At 41.5% G+C, this 16,031-nt stretch overlaps 1 protein-coding gene across 1 annotated transcript in view; it reads right to left on the bottom strand.

The window, feature by feature from the left end:
• LOC135466759 (DNA-dependent protein kinase catalytic subunit-like) overlaps window positions 1-16,031 on the bottom strand; it is an 84,754-nt gene that overhangs the window by 33,885 nt on the left and 34,838 nt on the right. The window contains exons 43-58 of the mRNA XM_064744429.1: window positions 14,565-14,667; window positions 11,971-12,098; window positions 11,332-11,539; window positions 10,715-10,881; window positions 10,251-10,419; window positions 9,833-9,898; window positions 9,328-9,522; window positions 8,964-9,041; window positions 7,873-8,007; window positions 6,151-6,270; window positions 5,826-5,966; window positions 5,387-5,538; window positions 4,689-4,826; window positions 1,146-1,379; window positions 476-625; window positions 62-235 (exon numbers count right to left, since the gene is read on the bottom strand). Of these exons, the coding sequence (XP_064600499.1) occupies window positions 62-235; window positions 476-625; window positions 1,146-1,379; window positions 4,689-4,826; window positions 5,387-5,538; window positions 5,826-5,966; window positions 6,151-6,270; window positions 7,873-8,007; window positions 8,964-9,041; window positions 9,328-9,522; window positions 9,833-9,898; window positions 10,251-10,419; window positions 10,715-10,881; window positions 11,332-11,539; window positions 11,971-12,098; window positions 14,565-14,667 (2,358 nt within the window). The remainder of the gene's footprint in view (window positions 1-61; window positions 236-475; window positions 626-1,145; window positions 1,380-4,688; window positions 4,827-5,386; window positions 5,539-5,825; window positions 5,967-6,150; window positions 6,271-7,872; window positions 8,008-8,963; window positions 9,042-9,327; window positions 9,523-9,832; window positions 9,899-10,250; window positions 10,420-10,714; window positions 10,882-11,331; window positions 11,540-11,970; window positions 12,099-14,564; window positions 14,668-16,031) is intronic.

Raw genomic sequence — 16,031 nt, 5'->3', positions numbered from 1 at the left:
TATCACATGAATATGTATGTCATCACCTTCAGCATGCTGACTGTACATGTTAAAGGCATACCTGTAGTTGTCATAAATCCACATGAGGACTTCATACATAGTCAGCCTGCAGGTGGCACTGCTATGACTGACAAATGCACAGAGCAATGGCATGACAGACAGCAATTCTGGTGGTTGCATCTTCTCCATGATGGCCTTCACTATCTTCAGAGCTAACAGCTGAGTGGCTTCATCTCTGTTACATGACAGACAAAAGTGAAAAAATGAAATTGGTACCATCTAAAGTAAACAAAAACATCATGTTTGTGAACAAAATAGGTCTCTTTAATAAAGATTTCCTGGTCATGAACCCTTCTTCAGTTGCTTGGTGTCCAAATGGACACTTGGTGATGAAATAGGCAAATGATTTGCTCTTACATGTAAGTATGGCACAAAATATTTACAAATCTAATATGGGAACTGACATCCCAATTACCTGGTCTCCAACAACTTGTGTAATCCTTTCTGTTTGAGCTCCAGGAACACATTCTCAACCTGATCGACCCGGGATAGGATGATCTCCAGGCAAAGGGGTCGGAATTCTCCATGCAGGCTTGGCAAGATGAACAGTAACCTGTTGATGAACCTGTACAAAGGAAAACAGAACTGCCATCATACAGAATACAAAGAAGAGGGTATGTTCTGTTGGCTTGTTTTGAGTTTGCTGTTGCTTTCAAGGGTACAGAGGTTATATCTGTAGATATATCAGAGTGTCTAGATTTGGCAGGAGTCTTGAATGCTGGCATATTCATACTGCTGTCTCTTTTGAAAGCATGATTGCATGCCAGATACTCACAGAATACTGTTACCAAGAAGACCAGTACTCGGCCTATATGTAAATGTACAGCACGCCCTTGTTCTGAGAACAAGGCATAATGCTAAAAAAGCTAAGACAATGACAAGAAATTAAGAAAGAGTAATTGCATGTATATGTACATGTGTCTACAGTCTGTTTTTTAAATCACTGAATTTTGTCATCAATGGGTATCAAAGGGATAATTTGCGCATAACAGTATTAACCATATACACATACACTACTTACGATTTCAAGACCTGCCTATTACTATAGATGTACATGTATGGCTGATGAGTTAATATAGCATTACCTGTCAGCCACTTGGGGGTAGTGTTTGTGCATGCCGTGAGCGCAGACAATGAAGCTGTCCTGACGGCTGGACTGCAGGCTGGTCAGCAGATTACCCACGTAGGTGTGCAGCGCTCCCTCAGTCTCCTTGTCCACCTCAGCCAGGTGTCTAAACACCATTCCCATCACCTCTGACGCTGCAGCATACACTGTCTTGTAGTGATGGTTCATCAGGCCTGCCAGAGTCACCAAGTACCTGCAGGAGTCAAAAAGATAATGTGTAACGGCCTCAAGAGAGAGGAGACAAAATAAGACATGAAGCCTTATACTGATGTTTATCAGGCCAGCCAGAGTCACAAAGTACATGCAGGAGTCAAACTGATAAGTTGTAAGGGCCTCAAGAGAGAGGAGACAAAACAAGACATGAAGTCTTATATTGACTGTTTATCAAGACAGCCAGTCATCAAGTTCCTGCCGGAGTCATATTGACAAGATGTAAAGGCCTCAAGAGAGAGGAGACAAAACAAGACATGAAGCCTTTTACTTTTGTTTATCAGGCCAGCCAGAGTCACCAAGCACCTGCAGGAGTCAAACTGACAAGATGTAAAGGCCTCAAGAGAGAGGAGACAAAACAAGACATGAAGCCTTATACTTATGTTTATCAGGCCAGCAAGAGTCACCAGCACCTGCAGGAGTCAAACTGATAAGGTGTAAAAACCTCAAGAGAGAGGAGACAAAAGACATGAAGTCTTATATTGACTGTTTATCAAGCCAGCCAGTCATCAAGTTCCTGCAGGAGTCAAACTGACAAGATGTAAAAGCCTCAAGAGAGAGGAGACAAAATAAGACATGAAGCCTTATACTGATGTTTATCAGGCCAGCCAGAGTCACAAAGTACATGCAGGAGTCAAACTGATAAGTTGTAAGGGCCTCAAGAGAGAGGAGACAAAACAAGACATGAAGTCTTATATTGACTGTTTATCAAGACAGCCAGTCATCAAGTTCCTGCCGGAGTCATATTGACAAGATGTAAAGGCCTCAAGAGAGAGGAGACAAAACAAGACATGAAGCCTTTTACTTTTGTTTATCAGGCCAGCCAGAGTCACCAAGCACCTGCAGGAGTCAAACTGACAAGATGTAAAGGCCTCATGAGAGAGAAAACAAGACATGAAGCCTTATACTTATGTTTATCGGCCAGCCAGAGTCACCAAGCACCTGCAGGAGTCAAACTGACAAGATGTAAAGGCCTCAAAAGAGAGAAGACTAAACAAGACATGAAGCCTTATATTTATGTTTATCGGCCAGCCAGAGTCACCAAGCACCTGCAGGAGTCAAACTGACAAGATGTAAAGACCTCAAGAGAGAGGAGACAAAACAAGACATGAAGCCTTATACTTATGTTTATCAGGCCAGCAAGAGTCACCAGCACCTGCAGGAGTCAAACTGATAAGGTGTAAAAACCTCAAGAGAGAGGAGACAAAAGACATGAAGTCTTATATTGACTGTTTATCAAGCCAGCCAGTCATCAAGTTCCTGCAGGAGTCAAACTGACAAGATGTAAAGGCCTCAAGAGAGAGGAGACAAAACAAGACATGAAGCCTTATACTTATGTTTATCAGGCCAGCCAGAGTCACCAAGCACCTGCAGGAGTCAAACTGACAAGATATAAAGGCCTCAAGAGAGAGGAGACAAAATAAGACATGAAGCCTTATACTGATGTTTATCAGGCCAACCAGAGTCACCAGCACCTGCAGGAGTCAAACTGACAAGATGTAAAGGCCTCAAGAGAGAGGAGACAAAACAACACATGAAGGCTTATACTTATGTTTATCAGGCCAGCCAGAGTCACCAGCACCTGCAGGAGTCAAACTGATAAGGTGTAAGGTGTAAGGACTCAAGAGAGAGGATACAAAAGACATGAAGCCTTATATTAACTGCTTATTTGGCCAGCCAGAGTCACCCAGTACATGCAAGATTCAAACTCATAATGTGTAAGGACTTCAACACAAACAAGCCACAGAAACATGTAGATAAGACAATACACAATTACAACATATCACATGTATGTGTAGGACAGACAATGCACAATTACAACATATCACATGCACGTGTAGGACAGACAATGTACAATTACAACATATTACATGTACATGTAGAAAAGACAATGCACAATTACAACATATTACATGTACATGTAGACAAGACAATGAACAATTACAACATATTACATGTACGTGTAGACAAGACAATGCACAATTACAACATATTACATGTATGTGTAGACAAGACAATGAACAATTACAACATATTACATGTACGTGTAGACAAGACAATGAACAATTACAACATATTACATGTACGTGTAGACAAGACAATGCACAATTACAACATATTACATGTACATGTAGACAAGACAATGCACAATTACAACATATCACATGTAGGTGTAGATCAGACAATGCACAATTACAACATATCACATGTACGTGTAGACAAGACAATCCACAATTACAACATATTACATGTATGTGTAGACAAGTCAATGCATAATTACAACATATCACATGTACATGTAGACAAGGCAATGCACAATTACAACATATTACATGTAGGTGTAGATCAGACAATGCACAATTGCAACATATTACATGTACATGTAGACAAGACAATGCACAATTACAACATATCACATGTACATGTAGACAAGGCAATGCACAATTACAACATATTACATGTAGGTGTAGATCAGACAATGCACAATTACAACATATCACATGTACGTGTCGAAAAGACAATACACAATTACAACATATTACATGTATGTGTAGACAAGACAATGCACAATTACAACATATATGTACATGTAGATAAGACAATACACAATAACAAAATTTTACATTTGGTGTAGACAAGATAATGCACAATTACAACATATCAAATGAAAATGTAGACAAGACAACACATAATTACAACATCAGCCAAATGTTTAAAAGTGTATTGAAGTTCATCTAGACTTAAATCTTAATACCAGTCTCATCTCAATACAGAGATAATAATGGTACTTTGTCTGGACTAAAGTTAATATCTGGATTAAGCTCTAATACACTGTTGAACAACTGGCCCTGGAACATGTACGTGCAGAAAAAAAAACAATACATAAAATACATAAATACAACATATTACATGTGAATGAAGGTAAGCCCATAAATGAAGAAATACCAGTCATAAAGACCAGACAACACAAGAGGCCAAGCTTTTTTTTATTTCAACATGCACTCTATCTACACATGAAATAAAACAATGTTGGAGGAGTGAAAAACTGATGACAACATACTTCATAATCCAGCATGAATAATACCTAAGCACTATGCCCTGTATAAAACTTTAACCATTTTCATATCAACAAAAGTACAACACAATTTTAAAGTACAAAACATATCTCATTTAAACAGAAAAAAAGAAATGATGCATCCTACAGGCAGCCATGTTGGTGTATGTTTCTACATAGAACAGATAAAAGGTTGGGGGGGGGGATGTAAATTGTGACAAGAGCAACTTTACTCACTTCTCTCTGTCCACAGGAGCAGTGGGCCCATAGGGAGGTAGTTTAGCTGCTAGGATCACCCCCATCAGCTGGACCCCTGTGCTCACTCTCATAGATTTAGGCTCACCTGGGATAGGTTTGAATTGCTCATAGACCACCCTGGGAAACAGAAATACAACACTTGTAATATCAATTGTGACTTCTTTAGACAACATGCAAGAAAATAAAAATTATATTTTTACACCTTATACACTTATCGGGGTCCCCACAACATCTCCAGGTTGTTCCTGAACTCTTCACTTACCTCTAGGGTATCTCCAACCTGGGTCCCCACCACTGTATTAAGGTCCCCAACATCTCCATGTCATTCCTGACCTGTACACTTACCTGTAAGGTATCTCCACCCTGAGTCCCCAGCACTGTTTTAATGTCCCCAACATCTCCAGGTTGTTCCTGAACAGTTCACTTACCTGTAAGGTATCTCCACCCTGGGTCCCCAGCACTGTTTTAATGTCCCCAACATCTCCAGGTTGTTCCTGAACAGTTCACTTACCTGTAGGGTATCTCCAACCTGGGTCCCCACCACTGTATTAAGGTCCTCAACATCTCCAGGTTGATCCTGAACTGTACACTTACCTGTAAGGTATCTCCACCCTGAGTCCCCAGCACTGTTTTAATGTCCCCAACATCTCCAGGTTGTTCCTGAACAGTTCACTTACCTGTAAGGTATCTCCACCCTGGGTTTCCAGCACTGTATTAAGGTCCTCAACATCTCCAGGTTGTTCCTGAAGACAGCTCTGTTTTCATGGAATGCATTAGACATAAGGAATTCTACCACTCTCAAACAAAGGGCCTTGTCCTCCACACTGTCCTGTTTGAAAAAAGAATTTCACTTGATTGAAGTTAAATGTTGCTCTCTGAGATATAAGATATTACAGAAATTACTGAATAAGCGTACAGAACTGTGATAAGAAATGTCACAAACGCATACATATGCGTACATAGAATAGTTTTAAAATGATACACTGAAATTATTAACTTATTTAAATATTTAAGGCCGGTTCACAACCACAACAAACAGATTAACATGTAAAGTTCACTCAGTGAGTGAGACAATGATTAAGTATGGATAAAAACATCAATTGTACAACCACTTACAGCGGGAATGGCCATATGATGCCATGACAACATGGTGACCACCAAGTCCACCACCATGTAGTTGATCTTCATCCCTAAATGACCACTGACAATAAGCTGCATCAGTCCTCGCAACCAGAATTTAGCATATGGTTGGAAAACCTGATAACAGAATAGCAAGATTCACATTACATCAGTAACTGATTGATTGATTACTGTTTAAACCAAATTAGTTATTCTATTTGTTTGGAATTTTGCATTTACATTGCTTTCAACCTTATTTCATTCCACCTATGACTGGTCCATTTAGTTTCACCTTAACCTTGACCTGCAGTTCCAGCATTACCTCTGCAGTGTTGATGATGAGCTTGGTGATGAAGAGTTTCACATTGAGATGAGAGGTTGGGTCACACAGTTTCTGATAGAGGTTGTTCATCCAGGTTGGCATAGAGTTTGGCACCTCGTCCTGCAAGCACACAAAAACAGCGCTAAGAGATTAGCAGCACTAATGGAACTTCATGTCTTTCCACGTGTCACTATATTTTCAGTGATACATGTACATTTCCCGCAAACAAGCATAAAGGAAAGATAAGAGAGATTAATTTCTCGGAGGATTTGTGTTTTATGTAATACACAAGCTTATGTCACTTAGATAACGATGGACTTCAGGAGGTATTCGGCAACCCTCCAACAGGCTCAGGAATTGACAAAACCTGGGTAGTCATCAGGGCTGAGGCCATCTTAACACCTTGTTGATCGCTTCTAGTGATAATGATTAATATGAATCTCCAGATGATCAATGCCAATAACTGAGGCCTCATATCTGATGTGCAGTGATGCTACTGCTGGGTGATATCACCAAGATGACAGATGCCATATATCTGATGTGCAGTGATGCTACTGCTGGGTGACATCACCTAGATGACAGACGCCATATATCTGATGTGCAGTGATGCTACTGCTGGGTAATATCACCAAGATGACAGAAGCCATATATCTGATGTGCAGTGATGCTACTGCTGGGTGATATCACCAAGATGACAGATGCCATATATCTGATGTGCAGTGATGCTACTGCTGGGTGACATCACTTAGATGACAGATGCCATATATCTGATGTGCAGTGATGCTACTGCTGGGTAATATCACCAAGATGACAGATGCCATATATCTCATGTGCAGTGATGCTACTGCTGGGTGATATCACCTAGATGACAGATGCCATATATCTGATGTGCAGTGATGCTACTGCTGGGTGACATCACTTAGATGACTGATGCCATATATCTGATGTGCAGTGATGCTACTGCTGAGTGACATCACCTAGATGACAGAAGCCATATATCTGATGTGCAGTGATGCGACTGCTGGGTGATATCACCAAGATGACAGATGCCATATATCTGATGTGCAGTGATGCTACTGCTGAGTGACATCACCTAGATGACAGATGCCATATATCTGATGTGCAGTGATGTGACTGCTGGGTGACATCACCAAGATGACAGATGCCATATATCTTATGTGTGGTGATGCTACTGCTGGGTGACATCACCTAGATGACAGACGCCATATATCTTATGTGTGGTGATGCTACTGCTGGGTGACATCACCTAGATGACAGACGCCATATATCTTATGTGTGGTGATGTGATTGCTAAGTGACATCACCTAGATGACAGACGCCATATATCTGATGTGCAGTGATGCTACTGCTGGGTGATATCACCAAGATGACAGATGCCATATATCTGATGTGCAGTGATGCTACTGCTGGGTGACATCACCTAGATGACAGATGCCATATATCTGATGTGCAGTGATGCCACTGCTGAGTGACATCACCTAGATGACAGATGCCAAATATCTGATGTGCAGTGATGGAACTGCTGAGTGATATCACCTAGATGACAGACGCCATATATCTGATGTGCAGTGAGGCGACTGCTGGGTGATATCACCTAGATGACAGATGCCATATATCTGATGTGCAGTGATGCTACTGCTGGGTGATATCACCTAGATGACAGATGCCATAAATCTGATGTGTGGTGATGCGACTGCTCACCTGCTTGACAGCTGGAGTGATGCTGTTCCTCTGCATATGTTTGAGGACTGCGATCAGAGGAGCCATACAGTCATGCTGGTTGAGCTCGTCCTGCTCCAACTCCACGTAATCATCCAGCACTGTCACTTCTGTCTTCTGCCATAAAACATATGACATTAGATTTAAAAGCAAATGCTAATGACTCATTATTATAAGCTTTGCAGAAGAACATTACACAGCAGGTCAGGAGTAGTTACTCCTTGCCTGTGTCCTTGAAAGTGTCCTTGAACAACATAACTCATGGAATAGGACGGAGGCTCTTTTGATCTTTCTTCTGGCATTAGTATTTTCTCGAGCAAACCCACCCAACAAGCAAACCCATACTAAAACCTTCGCTCAACAAGACCCATACTGAAACCTTTGCTCAAGCAGACCTACACATCAGATTGCACAAACAAAATTTCTCACGTCCAAACCTTTGCTCACACAGAGCCTCCCACATCCAAACCTTTGCTCAAGCAGACCCTCCCACACCCAACCCTGCTCAAGCAGACCTTCCCACACCCAAACCTTTGCTCAAGCAGATCCTCCCACACCCAAACCTTTACTCATGCAGACCCTCCCATACCCAACTCTTTGCTCAAGCAGACCCTTCCACACTCAACCCTTTGCTCAAGCAGACCCTCCCACACCCAACTCTTTGCTCAAGCAGGCCCTCCCACACCCAGCTCTCCTCAAGCACACTCTCCCACACCCAACTCTTTGCTCAAACAGAACCTCCCACACCCAACTCTTTGCTCAAGCAGACCCTCCCACACTCAACCCTTTGCTCAAGCAGACCCTCCCACACCCAAACCTTTGCTCAAGCCGACCCTCCCACACCCAGCTCTCCTCAAGCACTCTCCCACACCCAACACTTTGCTCAAGCAGAACCTCCCACACTCAACCCTTTGCCCAAGCAGACCCTCCCACACCCAACCCTTTGCTCAAGCAGACCCTCCCACACCAAAACCTTTGCTCAAGCAGAACCTCCCACACCCAACCCTTTGCCCAAGCTAACCGTTCTACTTCCAAACTTTTCCTAAAGCAGCCTACAATGTATCTGCCCTTACATCAGCCTCCATACTGGAGTCACTCTTCTTCTTCCTCAGTTGTGAACGAATGAAATTTCTCTCTCTGCCTGACACAGACTGTAACATAAACACAGAGGAAATCTCACCATACTTGTTCAAAGGTATGACTGAAGAGGACATTTACACAATAATGCCAAAAATTATTACCTGCTCTTAGAAACCCATACTTTTGTGCAAATATGTTTGATGATTATTTGCAATATTCAATCAAAAAACTAATTCTGAACAACTTCAGTAGCTTATTATTGCTGGTGTACTTGCAGTGTACCTTCTGATGTCAACATGTCAAGTTCACAGACCCTAAAATGAAGCATGAATCACAATAACATGACTACATATATACCTGTTGTGCAGTGGCCATGGTGAAGTCAAACTGGTTGAGGTCCTCACTAAGACTGCTGTCTGCAAGGTACTGAGACGCCAGATGGTATGACGGAGAGTGACCAGATGTGTCCAAACTATCAGCATCACCTCCGGATTCCTCTTCCTGTCTCTCTGTTCTGATGGACACAAACCTCTTCTTTCTCTCCAGAGGAGACTTTAACAGATATGATGTAAAGTGAGGAATGAGGAAAATAGTATCCAGACCCAGTTACAGTAAAAGCTAAAGTTGAGTACGTGCTAGACTGGATCGGTGATTATAGCTGATTTTCAGATAAGAAAACTAGGTCAAAAACACATCACCCGTGTAGTGAACAAACATCTGGATATAATGCCATACACTTGGATTGACATACAACCTGCCACAGAACAGACAAACAGGCATCACCTACAATGTAGTATTCAATAATGATTCTCCCTTTGTATACAGTATACAGTATTGTATACAGATAAATAAATTGTGTTACCGTTAATTCCACAGAAAACTCGTAGTTTTTTTCTTTGTCAACCAGGTTATCCCACAGGAACTGGCCCTACAACACAGGTACATTTATTACAAATAGCAAAAACAGACAAGAAATACATGAAAGTATACTTTCATTTTGCATTTCCACAATGGCAGTCAGTTTTATGAGTGGAAACCTTAGAGCCCGAAGTAAACCACTCAGATTTGGCAAGTTACTGACAGACTTTCCCTCTTTTGAAGAACAGATATTCACATCATACTGAATGATAAAGTGATCTTCAATGAATGTGAGGATGTGTAAACAGCCACTTACATTTTGTTAAAAGTGACAGTAGGGAAATCCATGAATTGTTCTAGCCTCTAGAACATGTATACATGCATATAATCATAAATGTTAGTACATGTTTGTCAGTTTATACCTTGACTTCATTCTCAGAAAACAGGAATCCCACATAGAACTTTTGCTCTGTCTGTGTACAGGATATGACAGCAATCAAGGCATTGTACGCGGCACAGTGGTACTGTCGTCGCAACTCAAGCAGAGTGCTCTCCCCTCTCATATCTTCACTCTTTGCTAAATGAGCCATCCTAGTTTATTAGCAAAACCAGAAATATCAGTACAACTTTAGCATGATCCACCCCATCCACATATATAGCACTGTGCTTAAAATACACCTTCTGAATTACATTTTCTCAGCTACTGTTGTTAAAGATTTCTCATCATTTGTTAATTGATATCAATAAATTCTAATGATGAAAAAGAATCACACAAATATCATATCAAGAAAATTCCACAAATTATATATTATGTATTTATAAATTATTTGAAAATCAACCATAATTTTTTTTCATGATATGTTTCTGGTGGCAGCTTTACACTCACTTGGTGACAGCTTGGGTCATCTCCTTCCCAGAATCCACTTTTCCCTTACAGTATTTGTTATTAATGGAGGAAGTCTTGCTGTTGACTTCTTCTCGTGACAGACGCGAGTAGAGAAGCTCTAACAGTTGAAAACAGCACAGCTTGTTGATCAGCTGAGACTCAGATCCCTGAAATCACACATACATGTAACACTACTTGAATATTCAAACAAATGGCACAATAATGGTTGAAAATCAAAACTTGTGCACATAAGGCTGTTTAACTTTGAAAGTTCAAACAAATGACTGATGCTGATCAATACTGATTGAAAATTAGAAATATATTTCCGTGCAACACTAGTTACCTTCAGGGTTAAAAGAGGATGACAAAGTACAGATTGAAAACCAGACATACATGTAACATTGTTCATTTCCAAACAAATCGCACAATGGTGAAATACATATATTTACAGACACATGTAGAATATTACCACACAAAATAAAAGACTACCCAACATGTAGGTCTTTCAACTGCATCTTAAGGATAGGATGTAAACAAAGTACATCCATTAAATTAACACCTCAAATACAAAAAATAAATTTCTGAATTAATTACGGCGTGATAAATTAAGATCTCACCTTCACTGTTTTACATTGTATAATTTCCATCAGCCAGATGATGTTGTCTAAGAAGAACTCGATCAGTGCAGTTTTGTGTGCCTGTCTAAGGAGGGGTAAGGTGACATTTTCTACAGCCCTGCGGCGGATCTCATTAGAAAACCCACTCTCCTTAGAGAAGATTGCATATGGGATGTCCACTGCAAGCTTGTGTTTGTCAGCAGGCAGTCTATAAGTCAACAGAATAAATGAAGTATTGTAGCTGCAACTGATTTTTAGTTTTATTTGATTGATACTAGTTCTGTACATGAGAATAGTTAATTTGAAAGAGAGCAGACAGGTTAACGTGTTGAGAAATCCAGCAGAAACATGAACAACTTCACTGCATCTCTGCAGGTACCTGAAGAAACCTGTTGGTGTAGTTAACCCAATGGGATCCACTTTCCAGCACTCATTATTACAGCTTATATGATAGATGTATCACCTACATGAATACAAGTAGAGAATGCTCAGTCATTATGAGGACATATAACAAGTAAAATGACAGCTTCAGAATGCTATACAGTGCAAACTTGCTACTTTAGCACTGTGACTCAGAGTCTGTGATTCAATCTTGAGAGTCTGTGGCTAAAATGACTGAACCAAGCAATCCCTTCTCACCTCTTGATGAAGCCGGACAGGGCTGACAGTATCTCCTCCTCATACACATGATTGGATTCCCTACACAGGATGCTGATCACCAGTTCTAGCAGCATCAGACTGCCTGTCATTTCTAGTGCGGCCAAGATCTAACAACAACAACAGGTGTACCTCATCATGCATGAAATAGGGGCTGGACATGCAATAGCTGCCGCAGACCAATAACTCAAGTGCCTTTCATGAATAAGATCGCTTTGAGATCAAGTCTAGCTCATCCTGGCTTCCTCTCTGGTTGTAAATGGGAAGGTCTGCCAGCGACCTGCAATTGGTCTCGGTTTTCCTTCCACCATAATGCTAGCTACCGCTGTATAGGTGAAATATTCTTAATTATCCCATAAATGTGACTCAGGAAAGGGGATAAGGGGGTGGGATAACTATCGTATCCCACCTTTCGTCCACAATGTTGACAGAGCTACATGTACTCGACTGGCTCACAGAAGTTCATTCATAAAAATCAGCCAATCAAAAGCTACACACGGACCTGACTACTTTTTTTTTACTAGGCGATTTTGTCATCTACATTTCTGGGACGAAATCATGGCGTAACCACTGAAAGTTGGAGGTTTTGTTTCCATAGACAATGGCAGAGAAGGGAATATACTGTGAAGTACCTAATTTTCGTGTGGAACTAATTTTGGCAGATTTCGCGGTAAATTAACCGTGAAAAATAATTCCAGCAAAAAATAATTCCAGCAAAAAAAATATACAATATTTAATCATATACTACAGGTAGCAGTAATAATGAAGAAAAATCTTTGCCAGGCTGACGAGAGTTGCGCTAAGGAAGTCTGACGGGCCAGCTAAATTTCTAAAGAGCAGGGAAGGGAAATTATCGTTCAAATATATATATATACAACCGCATACAAATGCATGATGCTAAGGCTTGGTGGGTATAAAACAAAGTGGGAGTTTATTCGTCTTTAGTTTGATCAATCTTTGCTATGCCCGTAAAGTGAAAGAAAAGTAGATACCAGCATGTGCTGGCTTCTATTGAATGTCACTCTGATACCAGCTATCCCATTGGCTGTACCTCTCCTGTGGTCCAATGAGTGAGCTTTTAACAAACTGTGAAATGTGTACAACACATGGCCGTTTGACAGCTATGCCAATGTTTGCAGTTTCTGACCTGCTACAGACTACGATTAAAACTGAAAATAATGCAAAATAAAGAATGAGTGACCATCGTTGATAATGGTGAATTCATATGTTTTGCATTGAACTGCTCAAAAGGACAGGTCACTTTGCCAGGTGTTTAAAAGTACTCATCAATGATTTGAAAAGAAGTCACACCTGTTTGAGTACTGCTCACGGTAGGTGAGAAAGCAATCTTCTTACTTAGTGATAATCCATTCCCCATTGTTTTAATCTCTGATCCAGATCACAAGGATTAGCGACACCGCAGGAAACAAAGGAGGATTAAAGCCACCCATAATGATACCTGTTTGACGTGCTTGAATAATTTCGGCCACATTATACCGGTAACTTAGAAAAATTTTAAGATTTGTTTTTCAATATTGTCTTAAATACGCGAAAATCAACTCCCCTGAACATAGCTTTCAACAAAATCTGCAAAAATAAATTCCAGCAAATAATAAGTACTTTATCTGATTATATAGTTGAATTTTCACCGTGCACAGGTTTATGTAAAATTGTACTAGCAACAACACCACATGCGGCCACTACAGGTACTGTGCTCGTAAATGTTTACTTCATCTGCAGCATTAACCACAAACAACACTGGTCAAAATTTTGCCTGTACTAGTTCAACTTTCTGCATCAGACATAGTACGTCGAAGATGGAAATCAGGTCAAGTGCATCAATCTCCAGGGGGCCGATCACAGGTTGGGTCCTCAACATTCACGACCACAATCAGAAAGATGAATATCCATCCGTTAAATACTGTCATACCTGGGTAATCCAGTCCACACAATCGTCCGAAGAAATGCAGACTGTAGTCACACATACCTTGGAAATGTCAGTATGTGTAGGTGCATCAAATTTCAACTGCATGCTTATGACTCCTACACCCCTGACTGTTTTTCCTGCGACTTCTGTTGACGGATATGTCAAAGAATCGCTTGCTGCTGTGTTTTAATGTATATAGATGATAATTTGGAAATCCTATCCAAGCTTGTGAGATAAAGCCATTCTGCATTGAACTCTTTTTGTGTGGTGTATATTTGATCTTGTTTATAAATGTTGGGCTTTGGGCTGAGCACAAATGACTGACGTAACATACTTAAATTCCTCTGCAATGTTGCACGCTCTTGTGCAAGCAGAAAATGTAAACAAAATATTCTCGCTGATTTGAGGCATAATTTTGTACATTTTTTGGATTTTCCATTTATGGGATAAAGAGAATCTGTAAACTCATTGGAGATCCTCTATGCATGGGATAAAGCTTCAAACAGAACAAGTTGAACATGCAGACAAAAATTAATTAAAACTTTAAACCGAACCTTGTTAAAAGATTCAATCATTTAACAAAAATTCCATTGGAATCACACATTGCTGTAGGATAATATAACAAACAGAATGCTCCCTTGTCACTCACCTTATCCAGCGCAGCTGCATAGTCAGCATACTTGGCTGTGCCTTTGGTAAACTCTGCACTCTTGAGAGGAAAGTGGTCTGCCACAAGCCGGTTGAGGCAGTCCCTTCAAACAGAACAAACCAGTATTCACATACAACATTAAGATCAACTTAAGATAATGTAAACTATAAGTTGAGAATACTGAGAAGCACACCCTCACATACCGGCTAGTTAAGAACTGCTCAAAGTTAAACACTCAAACTCAGGGAAAATTGAGCACATTACAGCTAGATCCTGGTCAAAAGTCCTACATTGGCCAGAGCATATCCCCACAGTCCTGCCATCGTACGCAGGCCCTAATCCACTACCTACTGCCATCCTAACCCAAATGTCCTACATTAGCCAGAGCATACGCCTCCAGTCCTGCCATCCTACACGGGCCCTCATCCACTACCTACTGCCATCCTAACCCAAAAGTCCTACATTGGCCAGAGCATACGCCCACAGTCCTGCCATCGTACGCGGCCCCTCATCCACTCCCTACTGCCATCCTAATCCAAAAGTCCTACTTGGTTAGAGCATACGCCCACAGTCCTGCCATCGTACATGGGCCCTCATCCACTACCTACTGCCATCCTAACCCAAATGTCCTACATTGGTTAGAGCATATCCCCACAGTCCTGCCATCATACACGGGCCCTCATCCACTCCATACTGCCATCCTAACCCAAAAGTCCTACTTGGTTAGAGCATACGCCCACAGTCCTGCCATCGTACATGGGCCCTCATCCACTACCTACTGCCATCCTAACCCAAATGTCCTACACTGGTCAGAGCATACGCCCATAGTCCTGCCATCGTACGCAGCCCCTCATCCACTCCATACTGCCATCCTAACCCAAAAGTCCTACATTGTTTAGAGCATACCCCCACAGTCCTGCCATCGTACACGTGCCCTCATCCACTCCATACTGCCATCCTAACCCAAAAGTCCTACATTGTTTAGAGCATACCCCCACCGTCCTGCCATCATACACGGGCCCTGATCCATTCCCTACTGCCATCCTAACCCAAAAGTCCTACATTGGCCAGAGCATACCCCCACAGTCCTGCCATCGTACGCAGCCCCTCATCCACTCCCTACTGCCATCCTAACCCAAAAGTCCTACATTGGTTAGAGCATATCCCCACAGTCCTGCCATCATACACGGGCCCCGATCCACTACCTACTGCCATTCTAACCCAAATGTCCTACATTGGTTAGAGCATATCCTCACAGTCCTGCCATCATACACGGGCCCTCATCCACTCCCTACTGCCATCCTAACCCAAATGTCCTACATTGGTTAGAGCATATCCCCACAGTCCTGCCACCATACACGGGCCCTCATCCACTCCCTACTGCCATCCTAACCCAAATGTCCTACATTCGTTAGAGCATATCCCCCAAGTCCTGCCATCATACACGGGCCCTCATCCACTACCTAC

The sequence above is a fragment of the Liolophura sinensis genome, chromosome 1 (assembly GCF_032854445.1).
Source record: "Liolophura sinensis isolate JHLJ2023 chromosome 1, CUHK_Ljap_v2, whole genome shotgun sequence".
Lineage (NCBI taxonomy): Eukaryota > Metazoa > Mollusca > Polyplacophora > Chitonida > Chitonidae > Liolophura > Liolophura sinensis.
This window is presented reverse-complemented; position numbering and strand designations above follow the sequence as displayed.